Source organism: Strix aluco, chromosome 3 (assembly GCF_031877795.1).
Source record: "Strix aluco isolate bStrAlu1 chromosome 3, bStrAlu1.hap1, whole genome shotgun sequence".
NCBI classification, from domain to species: Eukaryota; Metazoa; Chordata; class Aves; order Strigiformes; family Strigidae; genus Strix; species Strix aluco.
The window spans coordinates 116992180-117015335 of record NC_133933.1 but is presented as its reverse complement, the minus strand read 5'-3'; the positions used below and the strand labels follow the sequence as shown (position 1 = coordinate 117015335).

At 37.5% G+C, this 23156-nt stretch overlaps 1 protein-coding gene across 3 annotated transcripts in view; it reads left to right on the top strand.

Moving 5' to 3' along the window:
* Positions 1 to 23156, top strand: part of ROCK2 (Rho associated coiled-coil containing protein kinase 2) — a 101181-nt gene that overhangs the window by 45961 nt on the left and 32064 nt on the right. For all 3 annotated transcript variants that reach the window (XR_012622682.1, XM_074820066.1, XM_074820065.1), the window contains exons 3-5: positions 7816 to 7916; positions 14566 to 14703; positions 17254 to 17514. Coding sequence is in view for 2 of the 3 variants with exons in the window: in XM_074820066.1 (XP_074676167.1) it covers positions 7816 to 7916; positions 14566 to 14703; positions 17254 to 17514 (500 nt within the window). In the remaining variant the exon portion in view is untranslated. The remainder of the gene's footprint in view (positions 1 to 7815; positions 7917 to 14565; positions 14704 to 17253; positions 17515 to 23156) is intronic.

Here is a 23156-nt window from a genome sequence, read left to right as displayed (position 1 = left end):
TGGGGTGGAGTTGTTGCTTATGATTGTTTTAATCCATATTACACAAATATTTTTTTTCCACACAAAAAAATTGTGGAGAACACTGCAATAATCATCACACTTTCAGTCAATTTGGTCACTTAATTTTTCCACAATAACACATTGAGAAGGAAAATTTTTCTTCTACCATATTCCCAGGGGTTTGAATACATCCTACTTCAGACCTACTGCAAGTCATTATTAATCAGGTTAATGTTTTATTAATAGTCTATTGTAAACTATTTCATTTTTAAATTAAATCTCAGATGAGACATTAAATGATTTTCAGCTCAACTCATAGTTTCAAGCTGAAATTCAAATATTTTAACTCATTTCACAAAGCTAGAATTTATTAATTGCCTACAATAGGAGTTTACTATATCCTGTTTCTGTGACCACTTTGCAGAAGCAGCCTCTTCATGTGTTTAATATGCAAGAAATTTTTTCATTTCCTGGTTTCCCTTACTATTCTGATTTCTTACCACTTTCTCTAAGGCACTGAATCAAAGCAGAGGCACATAAGTATCTCATATAATACAACCATTTATTTTCAGTCTTCTGTATTGCTTTAATCAACTGTTAGGAGTCTGATTAAATTGCTACATTTTTGGAGTATTCATAGGACTGAAAAGAAGCTTGAGCTTTCCAGCGTGGGCTTGATGTAACAAATCTTTCTTGGTCTTTTCTTTTCCTCTTAAGTCATCTAGGCTATGACAACAGGTTGAATAAATTCTTCCAAGTCACTTCTTCAGCCGTCTGAGATTTGCTAAGTGTTGAATCATGTCTTAGTGACTTGTGCCTTTTTTGGTGGTGTCCCATGCAGGTACTACATAGCCTGTTAGCTGCTTCAACTTTTGGGAGCAGAAAGTTAAATAATTAAGCAACAGTTTTAAACAACAGTTAAAAATATTTAATCATATATAATCTTACCATCAGGAATAGAAGGTCATGAAGAATGGATTTTGAGGAAGTTCAAATAGCAGCAGCAGGAGTGCTACCATCAACAGGCCTGGTACAATCCAAAAGCCTTGACTCGCTAAATGGATCAGTGACTTCCTATGCATTATCCAGCATCACTGAAAAATTGGAAACCTCTATTTTTAAAATTATTTGCTGATGTTCTGGAGGTTGGCAAACTTCTAGATGGCAATAGACATATTTACAGTAGAAGGAACTTTTCGTACAGGTGTGTCACTCATGCAGCAGCTTTGTGAACCCCCTGAATAAACTTTCTGGAAAGTGGCTTTTACCATTTTCCTCTCCAGTCAGATGCTGCTTACCTTGAAGTTTTATCTGCTAGGATTAATTTCTTGCAAAAGTAACAGTTCTGGTTCCCTCCCTTACATTTTGTTATGTCGCTTGAAGTTGCTGAATCATATTCCAGCCATGTGTTTACCGACAGAAATGCGTTATCTAGTGTAGTGTTAATGCCTATCATTAATGTAATTCTCTGTGCTCCATACTTCCTGTCTGTGACACAGATGAAATGTCAGATGCCAAGAAGAATCTTAGAAGTTTAGTGCACTGTAGAACTCGCATTGAGTTAAGGAGCTAATTGCCCCTCTGGTTTTCTCTTGGCTTCTTTAAGGCCACTCCTTGCCAGGTCTTTGCAGTCGCCTCAGCAGGCTGGGCTCTGGTTCCATTCTTAATGATATTGTTCTGGTAAGAGTAGCAATGGGAGAGGTATCAAATAAGCAACTTTTCCCAAGCAGAGCATGAATTAGAGCACAGTGTTTAAGACAGAATGTCTTAGATGTATAAACAAGTTACATGTCAGTGTTATTAACCACTTTTCCATTTGGGTACTTCGTAGATACAAAGCAATTCAGTTCTGCCATGAGGCTTACTTTCATTAAGTCAGGGATGTGTCCTCTGCAAGTCAGAGGACTGCTGCTTTCCGTTTCCCTGTCTTCCGCTCCTTTCGTCTATGTAAGACAAAATACTTCTCGTGTCCCCTTTCTTTTTTCTGGAGGGGGAAACACTAGCTAGTCTGAAGCTATGCCTTCTAGTTTCTGCTGCTTCTGCAAGGTCTCCAGCAGCTTCTTGTTCCTCACACACCTTTGAACAGATATTATGTATGCAGTCCTAATTACTTCAGTCTTCCTGTTGTGCTTTTTGTTTGGTTTTGGGCGGGTGTGGGATTGCAGCACTTCCTGGCTGTACTTCAGTTTAACTTCTGGCTAGACTTTTGCCTAGGGCAGCAACTTTTGACTTAATGTACTCCATAGCAGCACTCATTGACTGACTGTGTCTGGTCTGTGGGGATAAAATTGCACTCCCTTGCATTTTTATTCCTCCTATATACACACCCCAGAACGGCCTGATACATGTTCTTTTTAACTTTTAAGAAAATAACCTGGATATGAACATTTTTTTTTTCCTTAAACAGAAGAAAAACGTGGCTTTCTCTTCCTCCCCACCCCCCTTTACTCTTGTAGTCACGTATTTATTCCATTTTCACAAGCACTTGTAACCTTCAGCCACATTCTTGCTGCCAGCTGTCAGTGACTGATCCAAACACTCTGCCCTTTCGGAAAGTGAAGCTTCATTTGTTTAAAGGTTATAGTGCCATTTTCAAGTAGTAAATCAAAAGCTGTCTTTAAACACTTGCTATCCAGCATTCCTGGTCCTTCCTGTGTTAAAGAAGAAACGTGAGTCATAGGTGATGACGTTCTCACATTTTAGGACTTTTACTCAAACGTTACAATATTTTTGATTCCGTTATATTCTAGGGCTGGGGAGTCCATCTAATGTCTTCCTTTAAACTTAACATTTTTCTTCTGCTGAGCTTTGTGCTGTTGCAAATGAGGCTGTAAGATATCTGTGGATACAGGTACCACAAATGTACAAACTCATCTGTGTGAAACCTTCTGAAAATTCAGTCCTCTTCTAAAAGGATAGTGTTGGAAGGGTCTCCTGCACCTTGAATTAGATCTTGTTATGTGATACATGAATGAATTCATATGATCCAGTATGTTGCAATTATGACATTGCTTTAGAGTTTCTCTGAGCTTGCCTTCTTGCAGCCCGTTTTTTGTTTCAAGTTAGTTCCATGCTTGGATTATCTGTTCCATATCTGGACAAAATAGACAATCCATCTGTATAACTGATATCTCCGTAACACCTGCATCCCTAGGTGATGATGATTATTTTTAACTAAGATTATTAAATCTTTGTTAAAGGAGTTAGGAGGGTCAACCTCATTGCTTTCTACAGCTTTCTCAGGAGAGGACATGGAGAGGGAGGTGCTGATCTCTTCTCCCTGGTATCCAGTGACAGGACACGTGGGAATGGTTCAAAGCTGTGCCAGGGGAGGTTTAGACTGGACATTAGGAAGCATTTCTTTACCAAGAGGGTGGTCAAACACTGGAACAGGCTTCCTAGAGAGGTGGTTGATGCCCTAAGCCTGTCAGTGTTTAAGAGGCATTTGGACAATGCTTTAACTTTTGATCAGCCCTGAATTGGTCACACACTTGGACTAGATCATCATTGTTGGTCCCTTCCAACTGAACTATATCCTATTCATCTTTTAGTAGAGCAGGTGGGATTTCTCCATCCTCAGCATTTCACAGGGATGATAAAACTGGTAACTCTGCAGTTGGTATCTCATTTCCTTACTTCATATACTGTTGGGTTTTCTATTGCTTAGCTGCAGTATTTAATACTTAAACAGTTTCACTGCAGCTGTATTAATAATTTTTTGTAATGTCTGTATTATATTTTGAACACAGCAGTATTGCTGTGAATTTCTGACCAATAATAATGGAGCTATGTAAAACTACACCCTAGTCTTTCAACATGTTTAAATCCCTGCCATCTCATTTCACATCTGAAAACATTTGAAACAGAAACATTTGAAAATAAATTCACATGATTCCCCTCCCTTGTGAGATATAACATTGTGTTCAAACATGTAACTGCACATTCTCTCTGGTATGAAATTTGCTGATACTCCTTCTCCGCTGCTGCGTCCTGTGAATTTGCATTTGTACTCCTTGTCTTGTGCCAGAGTTTATGATCTGCAATTAAGTAAGCTTCAAGCACACTCTTCCCTTCTCAAACTGCAAAATTAGTTCACATCATGAACGAAATAATAAACTTGGTGTGAGTGAAGCACTGTGCTGTCCTATGCTTCCTGTCTAAACTTCCATGATTCACTGTAAAAAACAGCTTCAGAATTATCTCAACTCCTTTTCCTGTTCACACTCCGGATTACTTCACAGTCGTATTGGTACACCAAATGTAGCACATTTTTCTCCTTTTGAGATTTTTAGTTGCCCCTGTCCTTACAACCTTACTAGCGGACTTTTTTTTTTTTTTTTTTTTAATCTCTCCCCTTCCCCTTCACACCCAATCTTTTCCTCAGAAGAAATTTTTAGTTGCATTTTGTGTTCCACAGGTTAGGAAAGACCTCTGGAGGTCAGCTAGTCCAACTCTCTGCTCAAAACCAAACCAGTTTTGATATTAGATCAGGTTGTTCAGGTCCTTGTGCAGTTGAATTTTGAAAATTTCCAAAGACAGAGGTTTTGCAGCTCCACTGGACAGTCCCCAATTCTAGGGATTCTTTCCTACACAGTAGGATTTCTGATGTTCCAACTTGTGTGTTGCCTCTTGTCCTTAGAAGTGCACCTTAGAAGTGAAACCTCTGTTCAACTTCTGTTGAGGCCAACCATTTAGACTTCCCTAAGCTGAACAATTCCAGTTCTCTCAACTTCTCTATGAGGACAATGTGGCCTCACCCTCTAAGCATCTTGGTGGCCTTCCATTAAGCTAGGGAATGTTTTGATATTTTTCTTGCACTGAGGAACCCAAAGCTAGACATTGCATTCCAGATGTGGTCTTAAGTGACAAACGGAGGGGAAAATTCACTTCCCTCAACCTACTGGTTATGCATTTACCAATGCAGCCTTGTATGCAGTCAGTGCAAAGGTTTGCTGCTTGTTCCAGTTTGTTCATCTTGTTGTCCACCAGGGCTCTTGAAGTCCTCTTTCTCAAGGTGCCTTCTAGCCGGTGAGTGCCGTCCTGTACTGTTGTGTGGTGTCATTCCATCCCAGCTATAGGACTCTGCATTTGCATTTGTTGAACTTTGTGAGGTTCCTGTCAACTCATTTACCCATGCTGTCTGGGTCCCTCTTAGGAGCAGCCCTGCCCTCCCATGTATCAACTTTGAACCACTGACTGTGACTAGCAAGTTTTCCACCCACCTTGTAATTTCTCTGTGCAATCCATGATGGCCTGGTTTGGCTGCAAAGATACTTTGAGATGTTCTGTTGAAAGTCATGCTCCAGTCAAGGAATGGAAATGTGCACTGCTTTCCCCTTGTCTACCAAGATAGACATATCGTCATGGAAGGCAATCAGGTTAATCAAACATAGTTTGTCCTTTTTAGATCCATTCTGGCTATTCCCATGCTTTCTCATCCATCAAGTGCTTGGAAGTGGATTCCAGAAGGATTTGCTCTGTGATCATCATGGGCAGTGAGGTTAGGCTGCTGTTCCAGATTTTTGGATCCCTCTTGGTGCCCTTCTAGAACACAGACATGACATTTGCCCTTTACTAGTCATCAGGAGCCTCCCGAAGTTGCCAGGACCTTTCAAAGGTGATAGAGAACAGCCTGGTAATGCTGTTGACTGGCTCCGTCAGCATACTCACATGCAGCCTGTGTCATCTCAATGTCTGGTGTATGTCAAGTTTGCTTTATTGGTCCTTAATTCTGACTTCCTCTACTGCAATACTTCACTGCCCCATACTGCTCTTAGCTTCAGGGAGCTGGGAGGCCTGTGAGCCAAGCTTGCCAGTGAAGTCTGAGGCAAAAAAGGCAGTGAGTACCTTGATCTTCTCCATGTCCTTTGGCACTAGATCCCCAACCCCACTGAGAGCAGCGGGCCCACATTTGCCTCATTCTTTCTTTCATTGCCAGTGTATTTATAAAGGCTCTTGCTTCCTTTCATAACCCTGGCTAGTTTCAATTCCAGCTGTGCTTGGCTTTCCGAATTCCATCCTTGGATGCTTGGGAGATTCCTGCTGGGTAGCCCATCCCTGCTTCCATGTTCCAAACCTTTGCTTTTTGTGCTTGAGTTGAGGCAGTGGTTGCCCATTCAGCCAAAGTGGCTCTCTGCCATGCCTGCTCGATTTCTAACTAACTAGAACAGACTGTTTTTCTGCTACGAACTTGTCATCTTTGAAGATCAACCCACTCTTCTACCGTCCACAGCAGCTTCCCACAGGATCCTGCCTGTGAGTTCCCTGAACAAGCCATAGTCTGTTTTCCTGAAGTCCAAGGTCTGCTATTTTCCTTCCTCAGTTCTCTCAGGGTCTTAAATTCCACCATCTCATGGTTGCTTCAGCCAAGGCTGCCACATACTTTGTTATCCCTGGTCAGTTCTTTTTTGTTTGTGAGTAATAGATCAGAGTGCCTTCCTGACTCGGCCTGTTGCTCACTTGGGTCAAAAGAAATGTTCTTGATGGTCAGGCATCTCTTGGATTGCCAGGTTGCTCTTCATGAATATGTAGGAATGGTTAAACTATTTACAAGTTTTTCGTTATCATTAACTCCCTGCTGACAATGTCATCTTTAATGTCGTACTGAATTAACTATATCTCTGATCCTTTTTTTTTCCTGTATTCAGAGCAGAGATCCCCTTTCCTGGGATCAAATTCCATGGTCTTTGACCCTAAACAGAGATCTCAAAATATATACCTCTACTCCTCTCTGAATATAAGCATTGACAGCTTTTCATACAATTTCATGCTTTTCCCTGGGTAGAGGTCTTGCTAGAACCAACCTGTTTTGTTTTGTTTTATTCTTCCTCTAAGCATGTGGGGGGGGGGGGGCAGTGTCAAAGGTTGTCACACTGAAGAAAGATTACCTCCAGTGTCATGGATTCCATTCATTGCTCTGATTATCTTTGGTCCTTGTAAAAAGAATAGATTTTAAAAATGCATTTAGCCAGGAAATGCATTCACTAGCATGCTACATTTACAAAATTAAAGAGTCTAGGACCTTGCAGTGTTTTTAGAATTTTCAGAGGTTGTATTTCACCGGTTTCCCTTACAGATTCTTACAACTGCCAACAGAAAATACTGAAAGACAGACCTTATCTGCAGAATATTGCACCAGAGGATACTCGAACCAGAGCATTGTAGACCTAGTTTTAAAAAGTGTAGAACTACATATGCAGTGAAGACTAAAAAGCATTTTGAGATGGTTAGCAACACAGACATACATAAACTTGAATTAGTATTTCATATGAAAGGAGTGGATCTGAAGTCATACCCTTGCATGATCTGAAGTTGTACACAAAGGTTACTGAGTTCTATTTGTTGCCGTTTGACTGCTGTTGAACCCTCCAAGTGTGTAGGAGCAGGTTGCACCTGCAGTGCTTTTGCGTGTACCAGGTACTTTCACACTCCTGCATTATCAGTGGAGTGTTGGTGGATCCTGGCAGCACAGTGGGTGGCAACGAATTTTCTTGAAAATTCAAGATAGGCATCTCGGGTTCTGTTCGTTACTGGAGTCTTCCTGTGAGCTTGTGAATGATAATTAGAGGTGTGAAATGACAGTCAGCAAAATCCAAAAGATATTTCAGTTGTTATAGCTAAAGGTAGATGGTTAATGGTTTCCAGACAAAAATGAAAGGGGATATTAATAGTGACTGCAGATTTCAAGAATTAGCAAGAAGGCTCTAAACACTTAAATAAAAATAGCTTATTTTGGCTCTAAATGAAAAATGTTAGTGAAAATTCTTGTGTTCTGTTGATACATGCATTATCCAACTCCTATTTGATTTGTTTTAGATGAGAAGATTGTGGAAAAAATCCGAGCTTTACAAATGAAAGCTGAAGACTATGATGTTGTTAAGGTGATTGGAAGAGGGGCTTTTGGAGAAGTGCAGCTGGTAAGAGTGTAATGATTTAATGATTAGACAGATTTACGGCTCTAACCAAAACCTTCCCAGTCTCGCATGCTTTATAAGTGCATTCTTATAAAGAGTAAGTGTTATTTTCATTGTATCATGAGGTCGTTTCTGTGCATAGTAAACAGTACACTAGAGTTTAAAACATTGGATTGGGAGGGAAGGACTTGTGAAACTGTTTGCTATCCTTTGATCAAAATGGAAAAAGCAACTTCATGGCAATTCTAGATTTCTTTGCCTGCAAGCATCACTGTATAATAAAATCTGAAGCCTTCCTATGAAAGAGCAAGCTGATAGTGCAACAGGTAACTTTTGTTTTGCTCTTATAGTTGAGGTGCTTGCATTGTATTTAACTGATATGACTGATGTAAGAACTTTTAAAAGACTTTTTTCTTAGTATTGTCCACTCAGCATTGTGTCCTATATAATATCTAATGTAAGAATGGGATTACTTTTTAAATTTATATTGCAGGAAAATTCTATTTTTAAAAAGAGCAATCAAAATACAGAAAATAACTTAGTATATCGTGCATAGTCTGCTTTTAATTTAATTTTGTTTTTTCCAGGACTTCCAAGTCATACCGTGTGATAAATAGCACAAAAATGTGAGCATATGTATAAAACAGATTAATATGTCAGTTTTGAAATAAACTATGGGTGTAAGCACCAAATAGAATTGAGAATACAAACACCAGGGACAAGTTATGAGCTAACAGAGAACTGTACATCAGCTGATCCATGATAATTTTCTGTGTAAGCATTTTTAGAGGAAGAGCGATGTGAAGCAAGTCAATGGAAGGGGGATCAACTAATTTGCAGCAATTGAAGCTTGTTATCTTGTTACCATAAGGTAACAAAAATTACCTTTTTGCTTGTGCCTTTTGACATGGAACTGATCTTTTACTGTTCTGTGCTAATTCTGCACTAGGAAGCTGGGAAAATCATACTGTCTTGTAATGTAAAGCAATTCTGGAAAATACAAAGATGTTTTGGAGTTTTGTTAAGGAATGTGTCAAGATCTTGTCTCTGAAGTGCTTATAGAAGGTACACAGAGTGTAACGGCAATAAATTTATTATCAATTTATAACTTTATGTGTTTTCCATATTAGTATTGGTGAAATTGGTTGGAACTCAGGGGGAAAAAAACGCCTGCGACTAGCCTAACACTATTTGCCCAACTCATGGGTAATTTGGAAATTCAGATGTAATTCAGGTAGCAGTTAACATTTAATCAGCAATTTTTATTCATTTATGTAGTTTTTTAAGGCAACTAAATCCAAGTGTGGTGATGTGAGAACATAGCTCCCTCTTCCCTGTTTCTTTCTGCATCACTTGCACTTTGTTTTTATCCAGAAGAATTTATGAAGTATGGAGAGGAGTATTTCCAAAGATCCCCATTTTTGAACAAGACTTCAAAGAATTAATGTGTGTCTTCATATGCTTTTATATCCTTGCTGGCAAGAGATTAAAAACAATACCAAAACCTTCCGCAGAACCTTACTCATTTGAGAAGGGGCTGCTGCAGGGAGCTTTGTAAGAAGGCGGTCTACTCTTTGTCTTTTCACTGACAGTCACGTCAAATGGTTGTTTTAAAGTCTTTCATAACACTTTTTTTCATTATATATATATCCACTTAGAGTAGCTAATAGAGATGCTCCTTTTTCATGCACTTGCATGGGAAGTCAGTGAATAATCAAGTTGTAAGGAGCAGAGTTCCTCTGAAAAAGAGAAGATGCTAATAACAGAAGTCATGCGCATTTTTTCAATGTCTCACTGATATATTTGCTGGAAGCATCCAAGAGAATTGTATTTTTAATGTGCTTCAAAAATCAAAATACATTATTTTCATACGTATATTTCTAAGAACTTAAGGGTTTTTCTAAATAATTTTTCATTTTCTTTTTAACATTTCATCTAAAATATAACATTAATTTCTTCTCGCTTAGAATGGAAACTTTTTTTCTTGATTCACTGTGTTATGAACAATTTAAATTCTAAAGTAGAGGTGATTTTTCACAGTGTACGTACTGCAGTTAGGTAGTTTGAGGGGTCTGAAGACAAACTACCTCTCATTTGCCTCATCATTATAATGGTAGAATGCATAGTAACTTGGTCACATAATGATGGTTTTTGGTTTTTTATTGTTATTGGTTTTTAAAATTCTTTAAATAAGCCCTTCAAGTCCCAAAATAAAAAAAGCTAAGAATGCTTGGTACTGGAAGGGAACTTCTGTGTGTTCGTACAGAGCTCTTCTGTACTTCATGTTAGCTTAAAAGAACATTCTTCTTCTGGAATGTGAAAATATAAGTAGAAATCATAATATTATGCAGTCTTACAGCTAAAAAGCAGTGGGTTAATAAATACAACTGTAGATCTGAACTAATATTAGCTGGTGATGAGGGCATACATACCTAAATTTTTTGCCTCACAAGGTATGATACAAGTTTAAACTATTGAGCTAAGCTATATCTATTTCTACTCCATTCAAAATGTTAACACCACAGTTGCAGATGATGGATTTGCAGTAATCAAAGTATTTTGCAACATGTTCTGTGATCAAAATAGAAATTTGCTTCAGTGGGGGCTAAACGCAGAAAGAACCATAAATAAAACATGATTAAATACATAAGTTAAATTCATGAATGTCATGTTATCAGTGTGTGCTGTTGTGTGTAAATATTTGCAGCACAAATATTTGTTAAACTTTTGTAGTAAATATAACAAGCCAAAAAATTATGTTAATATACAGCATAAAATAGTCAGCTATGACCTCCTTCATTTAATTTTGTTTCCCCCAAGCTTTCTGCTCCAGTACAGCATTTTCTTGTGAAAGAAGTGGTGTGGAGAGATCAGCTTTCCAGATTCTAGCAAGAAAGCAAAACACATTCGCTGCTGTTGTATCTTAGTGAGGTTTTTTTTTAAAAGCCTCACTTTTCCCCCCTTCCTCCCCTAGAAAAATTAAAAAATTCAGTCCAGTAAAGAGAGATCAGATGACTCTGGTCTGAGCATCTGTCTTTGGAAAAACAATTTACTTATAACTCCAGAAGTATTAAACTCTATTCTTGAGCTCTGGCCTCTGACTTTGCTGGGTCTGTAGTAATGGGGAAAGCTAAGAAAATAATTGCCAGCTGCCAGATCACTTCTTCTCTTATGCAGTGCTGTGGATAAACGTGACTGGTGTCTAGGGCAGACAGAAAAATTGAATTATGGTCCTTAATATGTTACTTGTGGTTTATGCAGAAACAGTAATTTATGAAAGCTCATCCTGAGTGCCTCTTGTTTGTTTTCACTTGAAAAATCCTCTTGATTTGAAATTGAAACATAGCCTTAGTTCCTTCTGCCAGGTCTAATCACGAACTACTGTAACATTGCAGTGACACAGCAGATTGACTTGATCACGTACTGGAATAGAAAACTAAAGCAAGGCCAACTCTTTTATGTATTTGGGTAGTAAAGGATGGTCTGGGTGATAGTCCTTACTATGTGATTTCTTAGTTTTGCAAACAAGCGGTTGTCATGGCGTATGTAAACAGGTGCTGGTTTAGTTTTTTCCATTAAGTGCTTTGTTTATTAGGTTTAGTTCCCCAGCCACTGTTGATGTAGCTTCTCTAGTAATGCAAATAAAGCAGTCATGGTCTATTACCTGAAAATCTGTCAGGACATGAACTTTGGTACCCTATCGGTAGTAATTTCTTACAGCTTTCTTAAGTATTAGGATATTTGTGATTATTTCAAACCTTAAGAGTTCATTTCACAACTCCACTCTAGGATCTTCATTTTCTTTAATCATGGAAGAGATAGTACTGTTATCAATACTGCGTACTCAACCTGATAACTTCAAATGGATACGTTATTTTCTTTGCCTACAGATTGTCTTCTGACATGAATGCTGTAGAAATTATGGATGCGTTTTGTGTGTCCTTGTTTCCTGAAAGTCTTACGTTGATGAAGCAGAGTAGGGGGACATTCTTACTTCTTAATGCATTTTCATAAGTTAAACGAGGCCATGTTACTCAGTGCTGATGGCACGAAGGGATTTTCCTACCTATTTTGAGAGTTACTGTGGTGAGCTGCAGTTTAAATTTGGCAGTTCATTTAAACAGTTGGAAGAAATTGAAACATCATGACAGTTTAATACATGAATAATCTGCTATATGAGCCAATATATGTATGTACAAATATAGCTCTGGGTAAAGAGCACGGTGGCTAGCAGCTAAATAGGCTGTCTCTGGAGGCCATGGTGGCGATACAAGGAGTAACATCAGCGATAGGTCTGTTCACCTGTATGGCATGCCAAGACATACTCACTCTTTGGGTGTGCCAGTCTGCTAGTTGTTGCTTTGGTTCCTTGATTTTTGTAGAGAGAGTGAACCTATCTTGACACTTTCTCAAGAAATAATTTAGCCAACTAATAACCTATTGGACCTTAGAGAGGTGCACAGACTGTGATTGCTGGTCCCCCTACCCCTGTTTACTTCGCTTCTCCTCTGCATGAGCTTGCTTCAGGCTGTGCTGACTTCCTGAGATTCTTTTTTCCCAAGTAGTGGGAGACAAATGCAGGCAGCTATACTAACTACATCCAGGCAAGAGTATACAATGCTTTTAGGAATTGTAAACTACTAAATACATTGGAGAGCTTTATGTGAACTTCCACAGAAAATGCATCTTCAATTAAACCTCTTTTTGAGGTTGCTGGTCTTTGTGTTGTTTCTGGTTTTGAGCAGGATTACAAAAGCTCTACTTTATGTATAGTATGTGGTGTGCCACCAAGTCTTTGTAAATAATCCCATGTGGGATTAGTAAATGGTAAGGAGGTAGTTTTCAAAATCCTGTTTTAGGACACCTTCACTAGCTGGTTAACTGTTAATGTCTTAAAATATACATGCTTATAGAGTTGTTAATGCATGTAGATAACGTGTTTCTGTTTTGGTGTATGGTTGGAGTTCTTTTGGATCTAGCTGTACAGAAGGTTGTTGGTTAGTGTTAGACTATGCAAGATACTAATCCTAAAACTTTTGTACCTATATCTTCAGAGCAAAAAGCCCCAATTTCAAGAATGGTAAGTTCATAAATAATAATGTTTCTCTTCACGTTCTCACTCTTTTCAGGACTTCCCCCCACACCCCTTATGCTTCTCCTGTTTCTAGAGATCATACTTGTTGGCTTCAGCAACACTAGTGTTTACAGCTCCTCAGGAGGAGACTGATGCTCCCAGATCTGTAGACCACGTAGGTGCCTCTCTGTAGCTTTGCACTGCAGACATAATGGACCTGAAACATTTACAGTTGTTCAGGAGAAGAGCCTATTAAATACTCTTTCAAGTAGCGTAATTAAACTTGAACATTGTGTAAAACCTAGAGGTTGGAGGATATGGTTTATTTTACTAAATATGAGGGTTTTAAATGTGCCAGAAAACTGTAACACTTTGGTTCTGATTTCACAAATTAGTCCACTGAATTTTTTATTTTAATGTGAAGAAAATATGCAGAAACTTAAGATGCAGTTAATTTCTTTTTTTCTGCTGACTCGGACATCTTGCAGCTGAATGCTTCTCACCTTGATTTCTGCAAGGAACACTCAAGAATGTTAAAAAAAGCCAGTCGTTTCGGTAGTTGTTTCGTAAACTAGCATAAATCTAATGCTGTTTCATTAGCAGAGTAATGACTTTACAGTCTGTACTTTTAAAGATTTTGTTTCATGTCCATATTCAGATGAAGTTTTAAAAAAAGTTTTAATTTCAGTTTATGTTATTAATTTTACACCATTTAAAGTGAATCTAAGAACTACTTAAGAAATAGGAGCAATCTTTTATTTCAAAAATAAAAATTGGAAGAGGCTGAAGTGGACTGCTTGCAGAATTTCTGACATGAATGCAATGGATATAGATGGTGTTCACAATATGAAAATATAAGCAGAGTTGCATTTTATTTCTTCTTACACAATGGAACTTTTCAAGGTGGAATAGACAAACATTTCCTTTTTTCTTCTGTAAACGGAATTATTTCATTTTTTGTTTTAGTGTTCTGGGTGATTTGAAGTAGGCATGTTCACTCAGAAAACATTAAGAAGAGCAATCCAGTTCTTTAGAGAAAGATGGTACTTTTCTCATTCTGAGTTTTGGGTTGGGTTTCTTTTTGGGTTTGGTTTATTTTGGTGGTTCCCCCCCCCCCCCCCCCCCAGTTTCAATTTGAGTAAGCAGACTATTGGAGTCAGCTCTCATTTTTATGCTCATAGCCATAGGGAGGAAGAACATATACTTGTACCACTGCATCTTCAATTAAACAGCTACCTCCTAAGAGCTCCTGCGGCATGTTCTTCTCAAGGCCCTGCAGTTCCTCTTCTGGGGTTGCAGCGGCAGCTGCAGCAGTTGGCCAGGCTCTGGTATATTTTCCTTCGTTTGGCATCCTTCTTGTTCCACCCCTGCTATGCTTTTTTGGAGCAGCTGTTAGAATTTTCTTTCCAGGTTTGGAAGTTCTCTAATCCTTACTGTATAAAAAATTGGGTATATGAAGACCTGGAGGCATTGCATCCCAGAAAGCAGTTTGCACACTGGAGAAATATACTATGCTGGTATTTAATTTTTTTACAAGGCATTTTAAAAAAGTTGTTTCTCTTCTTTCTCAACCAACAGGTTCGCCATAAAATGACACAGAAGGTTTATGCAATGAAGCTACTTAGTAAATTTGAAATGATCAAGAGATCAGATTCGGCCTTTTTCTGGGAAGAAAGAGATATCATGGCCTTTGCCAACAGTCCGTGGGTGGTTCAGGTAAGGAAGAAATGTAAGAGTAAAACAATAATAATTATAATAAAGCCATAAATTTTTCCCAGTCTAAGGCTGATTTTGATTTTACATCTGAACTCAAATCATGGTTTAGGTTCAGATTTTACTCTTGAAAAATGCATATTTACAACAGTTTCACTGAGTTTTGTGTATTTGGCTGAGTTAGAAAGTAGATTAATTTACATTTTAGTCATTACAAATCCGTCATAAAACAGTATTAAACAGATTTTTGACATATCCACATAATTATTTGGAATAGAGAGTATACCTTTCCAACTAAGAAAAATTCTATATAGAAACAAATGTCAGCATTATTTCCAGTCTTTCCTCATGATACAGTCAGTTTGATCACAGACGATAGGTATTAAGAGTGCTTTAAGTAGTTACTGTCTTTTCATCTGCAGTTTGGTAGATGGATAAGTGTATACTCCTGGTCTCCTGCAAGGCAGGAGGTTGTAGCAGTGGTTTGCTTGAAACCATCTTCTTTTTAGTGGTCAGTTACTGCATCTCAGCTCAGAAGTGATATCCCAGTAATGGAGAGCTGACAACTTCAGCTGGTCTTGAACACTGTTTCTTGCAGCTAGCTGTATCATGACATGTATCAGCATCATGTTTGTAATATGAATTATGCCTTTGGGAAGAATTAGTACTGAATATTGCAATTTGTTGTAACTGGGAAATTACACCAATTAATAAAAAAAGTAGTGAAAGCATATGCTTAGAGAAATTCTATTTCATTTTATTAAATAATTAATACATTCAAATGCTCTTGCATATATTGCCGTGCTTCTTGTATTTAATAAGTAAAGACTGGCTTTAAGCTTTCCATATAGTCCATAAAGTCCATAGCACTTCATGTGTGCAAGAAATGCTTTACAATGTTTTTTTTTCTTTAGGTGTTTTGCCCATCTGAGCATATTCTGTGTTCTTGCCTATATTCAGCAGCAATACTTAACCAAATAGATGAATCTTTGACTCCTTTGTTTTTGATAGTAGTTGTCTGGAATTATTTTTATTATTCACATGCAGTTGAAAGTAATGAGAATTGTATGACACTCAATTTTCAAAGGAAGGCATAGCGAGCGAGATATAAACGTGTGTATTTGTAAATAGCAAATGAATTAGTGTAGTTGCAGTTGTGCCTTCTGTGATGAAGTGTATTAGTATGCTATATTTAGGTAACGTGGTCCAGTGGGATAGGACATTGAGCTGGTTTTAAGAAAATGTAGGTCCTGTTCTGAGCTAGAAACTAGGACAGATCACACTGCTTCTCTGTGCCTTCTTTTTTATGTGAAAAGTGAAACCAGAGCTCTAGATAATTTTGATTATTTTTTTTTTAAAGAAATCTCTTGAGGGCAGTAACGAAAGTGCTGTATAAAGGCATAGCATTGTTATTTGTAATTGTGTTATATTAATATCTTTGCATGTGAATACAGAGACTATTTTGGATTTTTAGATTTAATTGCCAAATGCATTATCGTATATTGTATATGCTATCAATTTATGAAAACAAATACAGGGCAATATATGTATATTAAAATACGTGTTTATAACATAGGTCTTCTGTCACTAATATACAATAAGTTTTAATCTAAAGGTCAAATCTTAATAACATTCCTGGCTTTCATGGTTCCTCATCTCCACAAACTCCATGTTTTTGATTTCCTCCTTTTCACACATCCTCTTTCTCAATTGTCTTTGAATTTTGTGTGGGTAACTTAAAGATGTGAATGATTTTAGTTTTTAATGTAAAGGAGCAGCGTTCCCTGAGAAATAAAGCAAGAGGCTTTCAGAGACTTTTTCACACCAGTCATTGACAATTGATAGTAATGCTTTTTGCTGGTGTGGGCCATTTTCAGACCTGGTGATCTCTGGGTGAAATCTCTAAAACTTCAGCACTCGGAGTCTGAAGAGTCTAAAGAAACTAACCTTAGATTCACTGTCGTGCCACTAGGAAACACACTAGCTGCAACCTATACCAGACCATTATTTTATTGTTAAGGATAATTTCTTTGTGTTGTGTTATAGTTGTGTTCAGGAATATCTTTTTTTTTTTCTTTCTTATTTCAATATACATGTTGATTTAGGACAAAATCAGTAGTGATAAGTATTTTTGTAAATATGTACAGAGATAAGATTTATAATAAAATTTAGAAACAGTCTCAGATGCTGTTCACTGTTGAGCTACCTTCAAATCAATACATGATGCTCCCTTTCTCAGATTTGATGTTTTGCATTTTGACTCAGTGATACTTTTTAATGTCAAGAAACATGGGTATATAGAAGCTCATACTACTAAAATAACGAGGAAATCTTTTTTGCTTGAGGAGGTTTTGAAGTTCAGTAAATTTCAAGGTACTGTCATAATTAATAGAAAATGTAGATTGAACATAAAAAATGAAGTTACTTTTCATCAATCTTGGAAACATATGCTCAGGTTTAATGAAACTTCAAGATAAAGTGCTTTATTCTTTTTCCTAGCTGTCTCTGAAAAGTAATTGTGCTTTTTTCTTTTCCTTTTTTTCAATGTTGCAGCTATTTTGTGCCTTTCAAGATGACAAATACTTGTACATGGTAATGGAATACATGCCAGGTGGAGATCTTGTAAACCTTATGAGCAATTATGATGTGCCTGAGAAATGGGCCAAGTTCTATACAGCTGAAGTTGTTCTTGCTCTTGATGCAATTCACTCCATGGGCTTGATACACAGGGATGTGAAGCCTGACAATATGCTTCTAGATAAATATGGGCATCTGAAGCTAGCAGATTTTGGCACTTGCATGAAAATGGATGAAGTAAGTATGCAACTGATTAATTTATCATCTGTAAAACTGTAATTCTGAGGTTATTTTCTTATGAATTATAATACCCAAAGGAGTATTTATCAAATGGTCCGCATGGTTGGGAAGCTGTTCCTTGTCTCCTAGTTTTAAATACAAGGGTACTTTAAATAGTGTAACCTTGTCTATAATAAACTGTTCTGGCACATGGAAGAAGGATGTAAACTTACTTTTTGTTGTTTTTGAAAGCATGTGTGTTTATGAATTTCAGAGGTTCATTCTTTTTGCCAAATGTCTGAAAAGCTTATGAGACAACTCCTAGTTTCAACATTGGTAACCCTGGAACAGTTCATAAACTGACATTTTTCTGTAAATGAAATTATTTTATAGGCAAGATACAGTGTGTATTTTTTTTTTTTTTTAACTGTGTCTGACTGTTCTCATAGCATCCTCTAGTGGTCATTAAAATCAGGTCACAGTAAGGCAGCAGTGGTATGTGATACATTGATTGAAATTTGTTAGCTGTTTGTCAAGATGTCATACATTTTAGTTTCCCAGATTTTACCATGTACAGCCAAATACAGTTTTCTAATGAGATTGTATAAGAATATTTCATTTCTAAGAGGATGTAATACTTTATATTATTAAAGGAGACTTAAAAATAAAGGTACCCTTTGTAGTTTACACTTTTAAAATCTTCCCTGACAAACAATGTTATGCTGTAATTTACGCAATATATTCTTCCTGTGAAAAATTATAATGTATTCTAAAAAAACTGCATATGAATGTGTGTTACGGTTTGCCTGGCCTTTGAAAGGTTTCTGTATTAATGTTGGCAAGGATGATCCTTTTAAGCTTATTTGCTTTAATGTGTTAGATTTTTTTTTTTTTTTCTGTATTGTTTAGGCAGTGCTTGGTATCTCTGCAATGTCCTTAGTTTGCATTTGCATCATTAAGTTAATGTCTCTTCAGCTGTATCTATAAGTACTGTCTGGTTAGGTTTTCTTTACTGTGACTATATTAACTTCTGTGAAGAACTACAGCTGTTTAGTGAGGTTCAGTAGTCTGTTTAGTTCTGCTGTAGTTGTTACTCTGAAGGCAAATAGATTGTTTACCTTAACTTTGATTATTTACTTGCCTATATTTTAGGGGACAGGATTTACTTTAGTTGAAAAAAATCAAAAGCAGTACATGATCTCTTAATTTAGTCCTTAAAAAAATTAATCTTGGTTTTGAGCCAGTGGACTGTAGGTCTTAAGAGAATCTGATGTTCATCAGAACAGGCAATAAAAAAGCATCAAAAAGTTCATAATACAAATCTACAGAAAAGGGATGATCCTTTATGCTATTTTAGGGATCCCAGAAATGGTGAGCCCAAGACTTTTTTTCCTTTTTTTTGTGGTTGTTGTTAAAAGAAATACTAAAATGTGATGATCATATTATAAATGTGAGAAGTGCATGCACATTTCTTGTAAAGAGTTATAGTGAGCTCCAGTTTGGACTGGGCATCATCAGTGAACCAGTGATGTCCTAAAGAAGTTAACTTTTTAACAGATTACATTTTAAGTTCCTCATGTTTCTCAGACTCAGTGGAATGGCAAAAATTTTTTCATACAGGAAGCTTTAGAAGTTGAGAGGTTCTGGATTGTCTCCAAATCTCATGCTACTTCTTACAAAACATGAACGCATCCCAGCTGTGTAAATACAATATTGGTGTTGGCAGGAGGATTTCTAGAAAAGACATGCTTACCCAAAACTTACTTATTTTTTCTGATTTGGAGTTCTTTTAGCAGTTGTGCACATTAGCATCTTCCTTATGCTGTTGAGAGCCCAGGAAATTTCTGCTGCAATTTGGTGAGAGACTTTTTTTGACCTTTGCTGTGGAATTGAATTCAGTGTCCTCTTAAGTCTTCCAGGCCAGTCCAGACACTTGCAGCAGAATTCCTCCTTACCTGAAAAGAATTGCTAAGTGTTTTGGTGATCTTTTCCAACATAAAAGGAATTGGCCTGTTAATGTAACTCATTTGTGATGGTTTGGGGGGTTTTTTGATTTTTTTTTTTTTTTTTTTTTTTTTTTTTTGCTTTTTTTAAAACCTGCAACAAGGTGAGTACCTCTATACTTGAATAAAGAATGGAGTTGGCCTCAAAGGTTTAGTAGGAATTGTGGTTCCCTTTTGGGGTATGATAAGGTAGTCCAGGTCAGGTTTCACCAGACTCTGTAATCTTCGGGTTTTCTATAAGAAACCAGACAGTAGTTGGCTTTGCTAGCTTTCACAGAGCTAGGAACTCTTAGTGTTGCCAGGTTCAGTACATAACGCTGTCTTGTGCTAACTAAGCTTTTAGAATAGCACAGGTTTAAAGGATATCTATTGAAAAAAGATGTGACCGAAAGAAGGGATGTTTACCATTTAGGATTATCACCTCAGCTCAGGCAGTTTAGCTGAAAGAAGGAACGTGTTCCTCTTTTTAGAACTCAATTTATTTCTCATTGAAGCTCGTCCAAGACTCTGCTGGATCCTTCTTGCTTCAGTTCATTGTCTGCAGCATGCTGCACAAGTCCAGGTGAAGTGTTAACACCTGATCTGAGCTATCATAATGTTTCAACACAAGCACTTTCCAGCTCTTGTTTACTGAAAAGAACTTCATGAGGAGCAGTGCAAGCCTGATTCTCAGCCTTGGTTCAAGACAGCAAGTCAGTCAGGTTTGATGGAGATCCTCCTGAGGATGAAAACGGAACTGCTTTGTATTCAGCAATATATTTCTGAATGATACTAGGAAACACTACAGCCTCACCACCAAGTTGTCATAAGCTGTGAGAACATGCTGTCTCTCCTAGGCAGCCTTTTTAAAAATTCTGCACTGTACATTTCTCACATAGCTGCAGGAGATGAGTTCCAAGATCCACCTTGATCTTTTGAGGTGGTAAGAAAAGTCTTAGGTAAAACACTGGCCTGAGACTCCCAAAAGGAAGCTTTGTATGAGAACTACTATAGTAAGTGTGCTATTCAGGCATAAAGCAGAGGCTTAGTATTTGAAACACAGGAGTAACACTTTGCCCAGAGAAGATAGCACCCTTTAGATCTATCTCTTCAAATGTTGAAATACAGACGGCGGAAGTCAACATGCAGAACCTAGGGACTGTCAAGATGTCATGTACTGCACAGAGAGAGGACTTCCCTGTTTACTTGGCTTTGGTGCCAGAGATCATAGAAGCTAGTCTGACTGTGGTATTAAGAGTATCCAGTACTTAAAAATGCATACAGAGCAATGCCTAAGTTCTTTGAAAGAACAAGTGTATAAATGAGAGGAACAGAAATCTGGGAATATTATATTCAGATGATAATGGACCAACCTCCCCAGGGATGTGGTAGAATCCCCATTGCTGGAGGTTTTCAAGCTGCGGTCAGACAGGGTGCTAGATAATATCATCTGGGCTCCCTTTCCCCTGGCAGGTTGGTCCAGATGATCTTTCAAGTTCCCTTCCAACCTGGGCTGTTCAGTGATTCTGTGAATGCATTTTTAGATTTGTTCCTGAGACAGAAGGTAAAGAGTTTTACGGGGAGTAAGTACAACCAACTCTGTGCTTCAGAGAGATACAGTCTATTGAAAACTGATGTTAGCACACAGGACCTTTTTAACTGTAGAGATATTTTTTCATTTTACTACTGAATTCTTTGACATCTTGTCTGAAAACTTAAAGCATTGTTACTTGCAGTTCTTTAGCATCTGTAATGTTGTTGGAAAGAACTTCCCTTGTTGCTACATACCACCCATCAGACTTGGGTAGGCCTGGCTTTTTTTTTTTTTTTTTTTTTTTTGGTGCAATCTTTGCTTTGTTTGCATAGGACTTCATAAATTATCAACATGTATAACATATTAAAAAGTGTTCTTGTTTTGGTGTATTAATTATAGAGGAATGGGAAATGGGTGTTATTAAGTGCTTAGGTGTCGAGGTGATGAGGCTGTGATTGAAGCTGTGGTCTTCAGAGAAATCTTTCAGAACTGTTTTGGTGACTTTGTATTTAAAGCAGCTTCTTACCCAGGGAGGGTTTCAGGTGTCTTCAGCCAGTCGTCACTATGTGAAGATTCAGACTTTCCCTTATTTTAATTTTGCACTTGGGTAAGGAAGAGAGAGACATGCACCAGTGTTGGAGGCCTCATTAAGGTGCCACAGTCCTACTAAATCAGCAGAACTACATGAGCCTAGAGCAATTTCTCCAGTGCTCAAAGAAAACAGAGGCTTAAGCTTCAGAGAAGACCTGTAGGTTTGTGCACAGAGTGCTGTTACAAGCAGGATTTTCAAATAATGGTTCCTGCCATGCACCAGATCCATTTTTGACTGTTCTCAGCTTGAGATTTCTGGAGCCTTTGGGCTTTAGTTTATTTCCTAGTGTTAAAATGTATTCATCTGTACTCTTCTTTGTCCAAAGAATGCATTAGATCTTCTGGAAAGAGTTAACTTCATTTTCTTATTCTAGTATGATCAAGCTATGAGCTAACTGGTTCTTAGTATAGAAAGCAGGAGTTAGTTAACTTGCTCTTTGTTCTGGAACTGAGAAGTTAAAGCTTCCTTTAGATATAAGCTTCAGCATGGAGTTGTAGGCATTTGCCAGGAGGACATCTGAAGTACTCCTTAAATCAGTCACTGCAGTATTTAGTCATCACTTCAGTTTTGCCTGTCACTTCATGACTTTCCAGGATTCTGGTTTAGTACATGAATAAAAGCTTTCAGCAGTTTGTATTGTGTGTGAAAAGAAATATTGTAATTTGGTGTCTAATTTTTACTTGTCAATACAATTCCCAAAGCAAAATGTTTCTCTTCCATCTTTAAATATGTTTTGACTTTAGTTGTTGCTATTAATATTCTGTATTAATATTCAGAATTAACATGTATTGCCATTCATGCTGATGGCAAAATGCACCAAGAATTTTGTAAGATGACTTAAAGAAGATTTCAGGTTGAGAGATGGACTAAAAGCTGGGTATATTTTTGGTACTTCTCTAACTTCATCCAGGATTTCGTTTCATTCATCCATCTGGTCTCTCTGTAGTGAATGCAGTGAATTTTGTTAAAGGAAACAAGGCTTATAAGCCTGAACCAGCATGCTGACAGATCTAACGACGCTTCTGCGTCATTTAGCCCCCTGCATTTTTAGTTTCTCAGTGTGAAGCAAAGAGGATGAAGAATCATGCCATTAATACAACTGTGTTAATATGTTAATGAAAATAACTTTCTTTTAAAAAAGCTTTACTGTTCTTTAAAAATTGCGCTTACTTTTACAGTTTTCCTATCTTTAAATAAAAGCCAGGGTGTGATATAAAAATTTACCTATAACTTGTTTTATTGTCTGAATTAGACAAAACTGTTAGGTATCTACGATGTAGGGCCTATAACTCATAGCATGTCAAAACTATTCTGAAGTTTGTCCCTGAATTTAGTGAGATAAGAAGCAGTCTGATACAGTGTGTAGCTTCATATTGAAACCAATAGTAAAAGTAATAAAATTGGTCAATTCTTGAAAGATGTAATCAAGAAAAACTGCCAGGGAGTAGGCAGGGGAGAGCATGTTACCAGGAACTGCCATTTCAGCCCATATTGCTTCTGGAATAAAAACCAGTGTCTTTCAAACACATTCCTCAAACCAGCTATTTTGGGC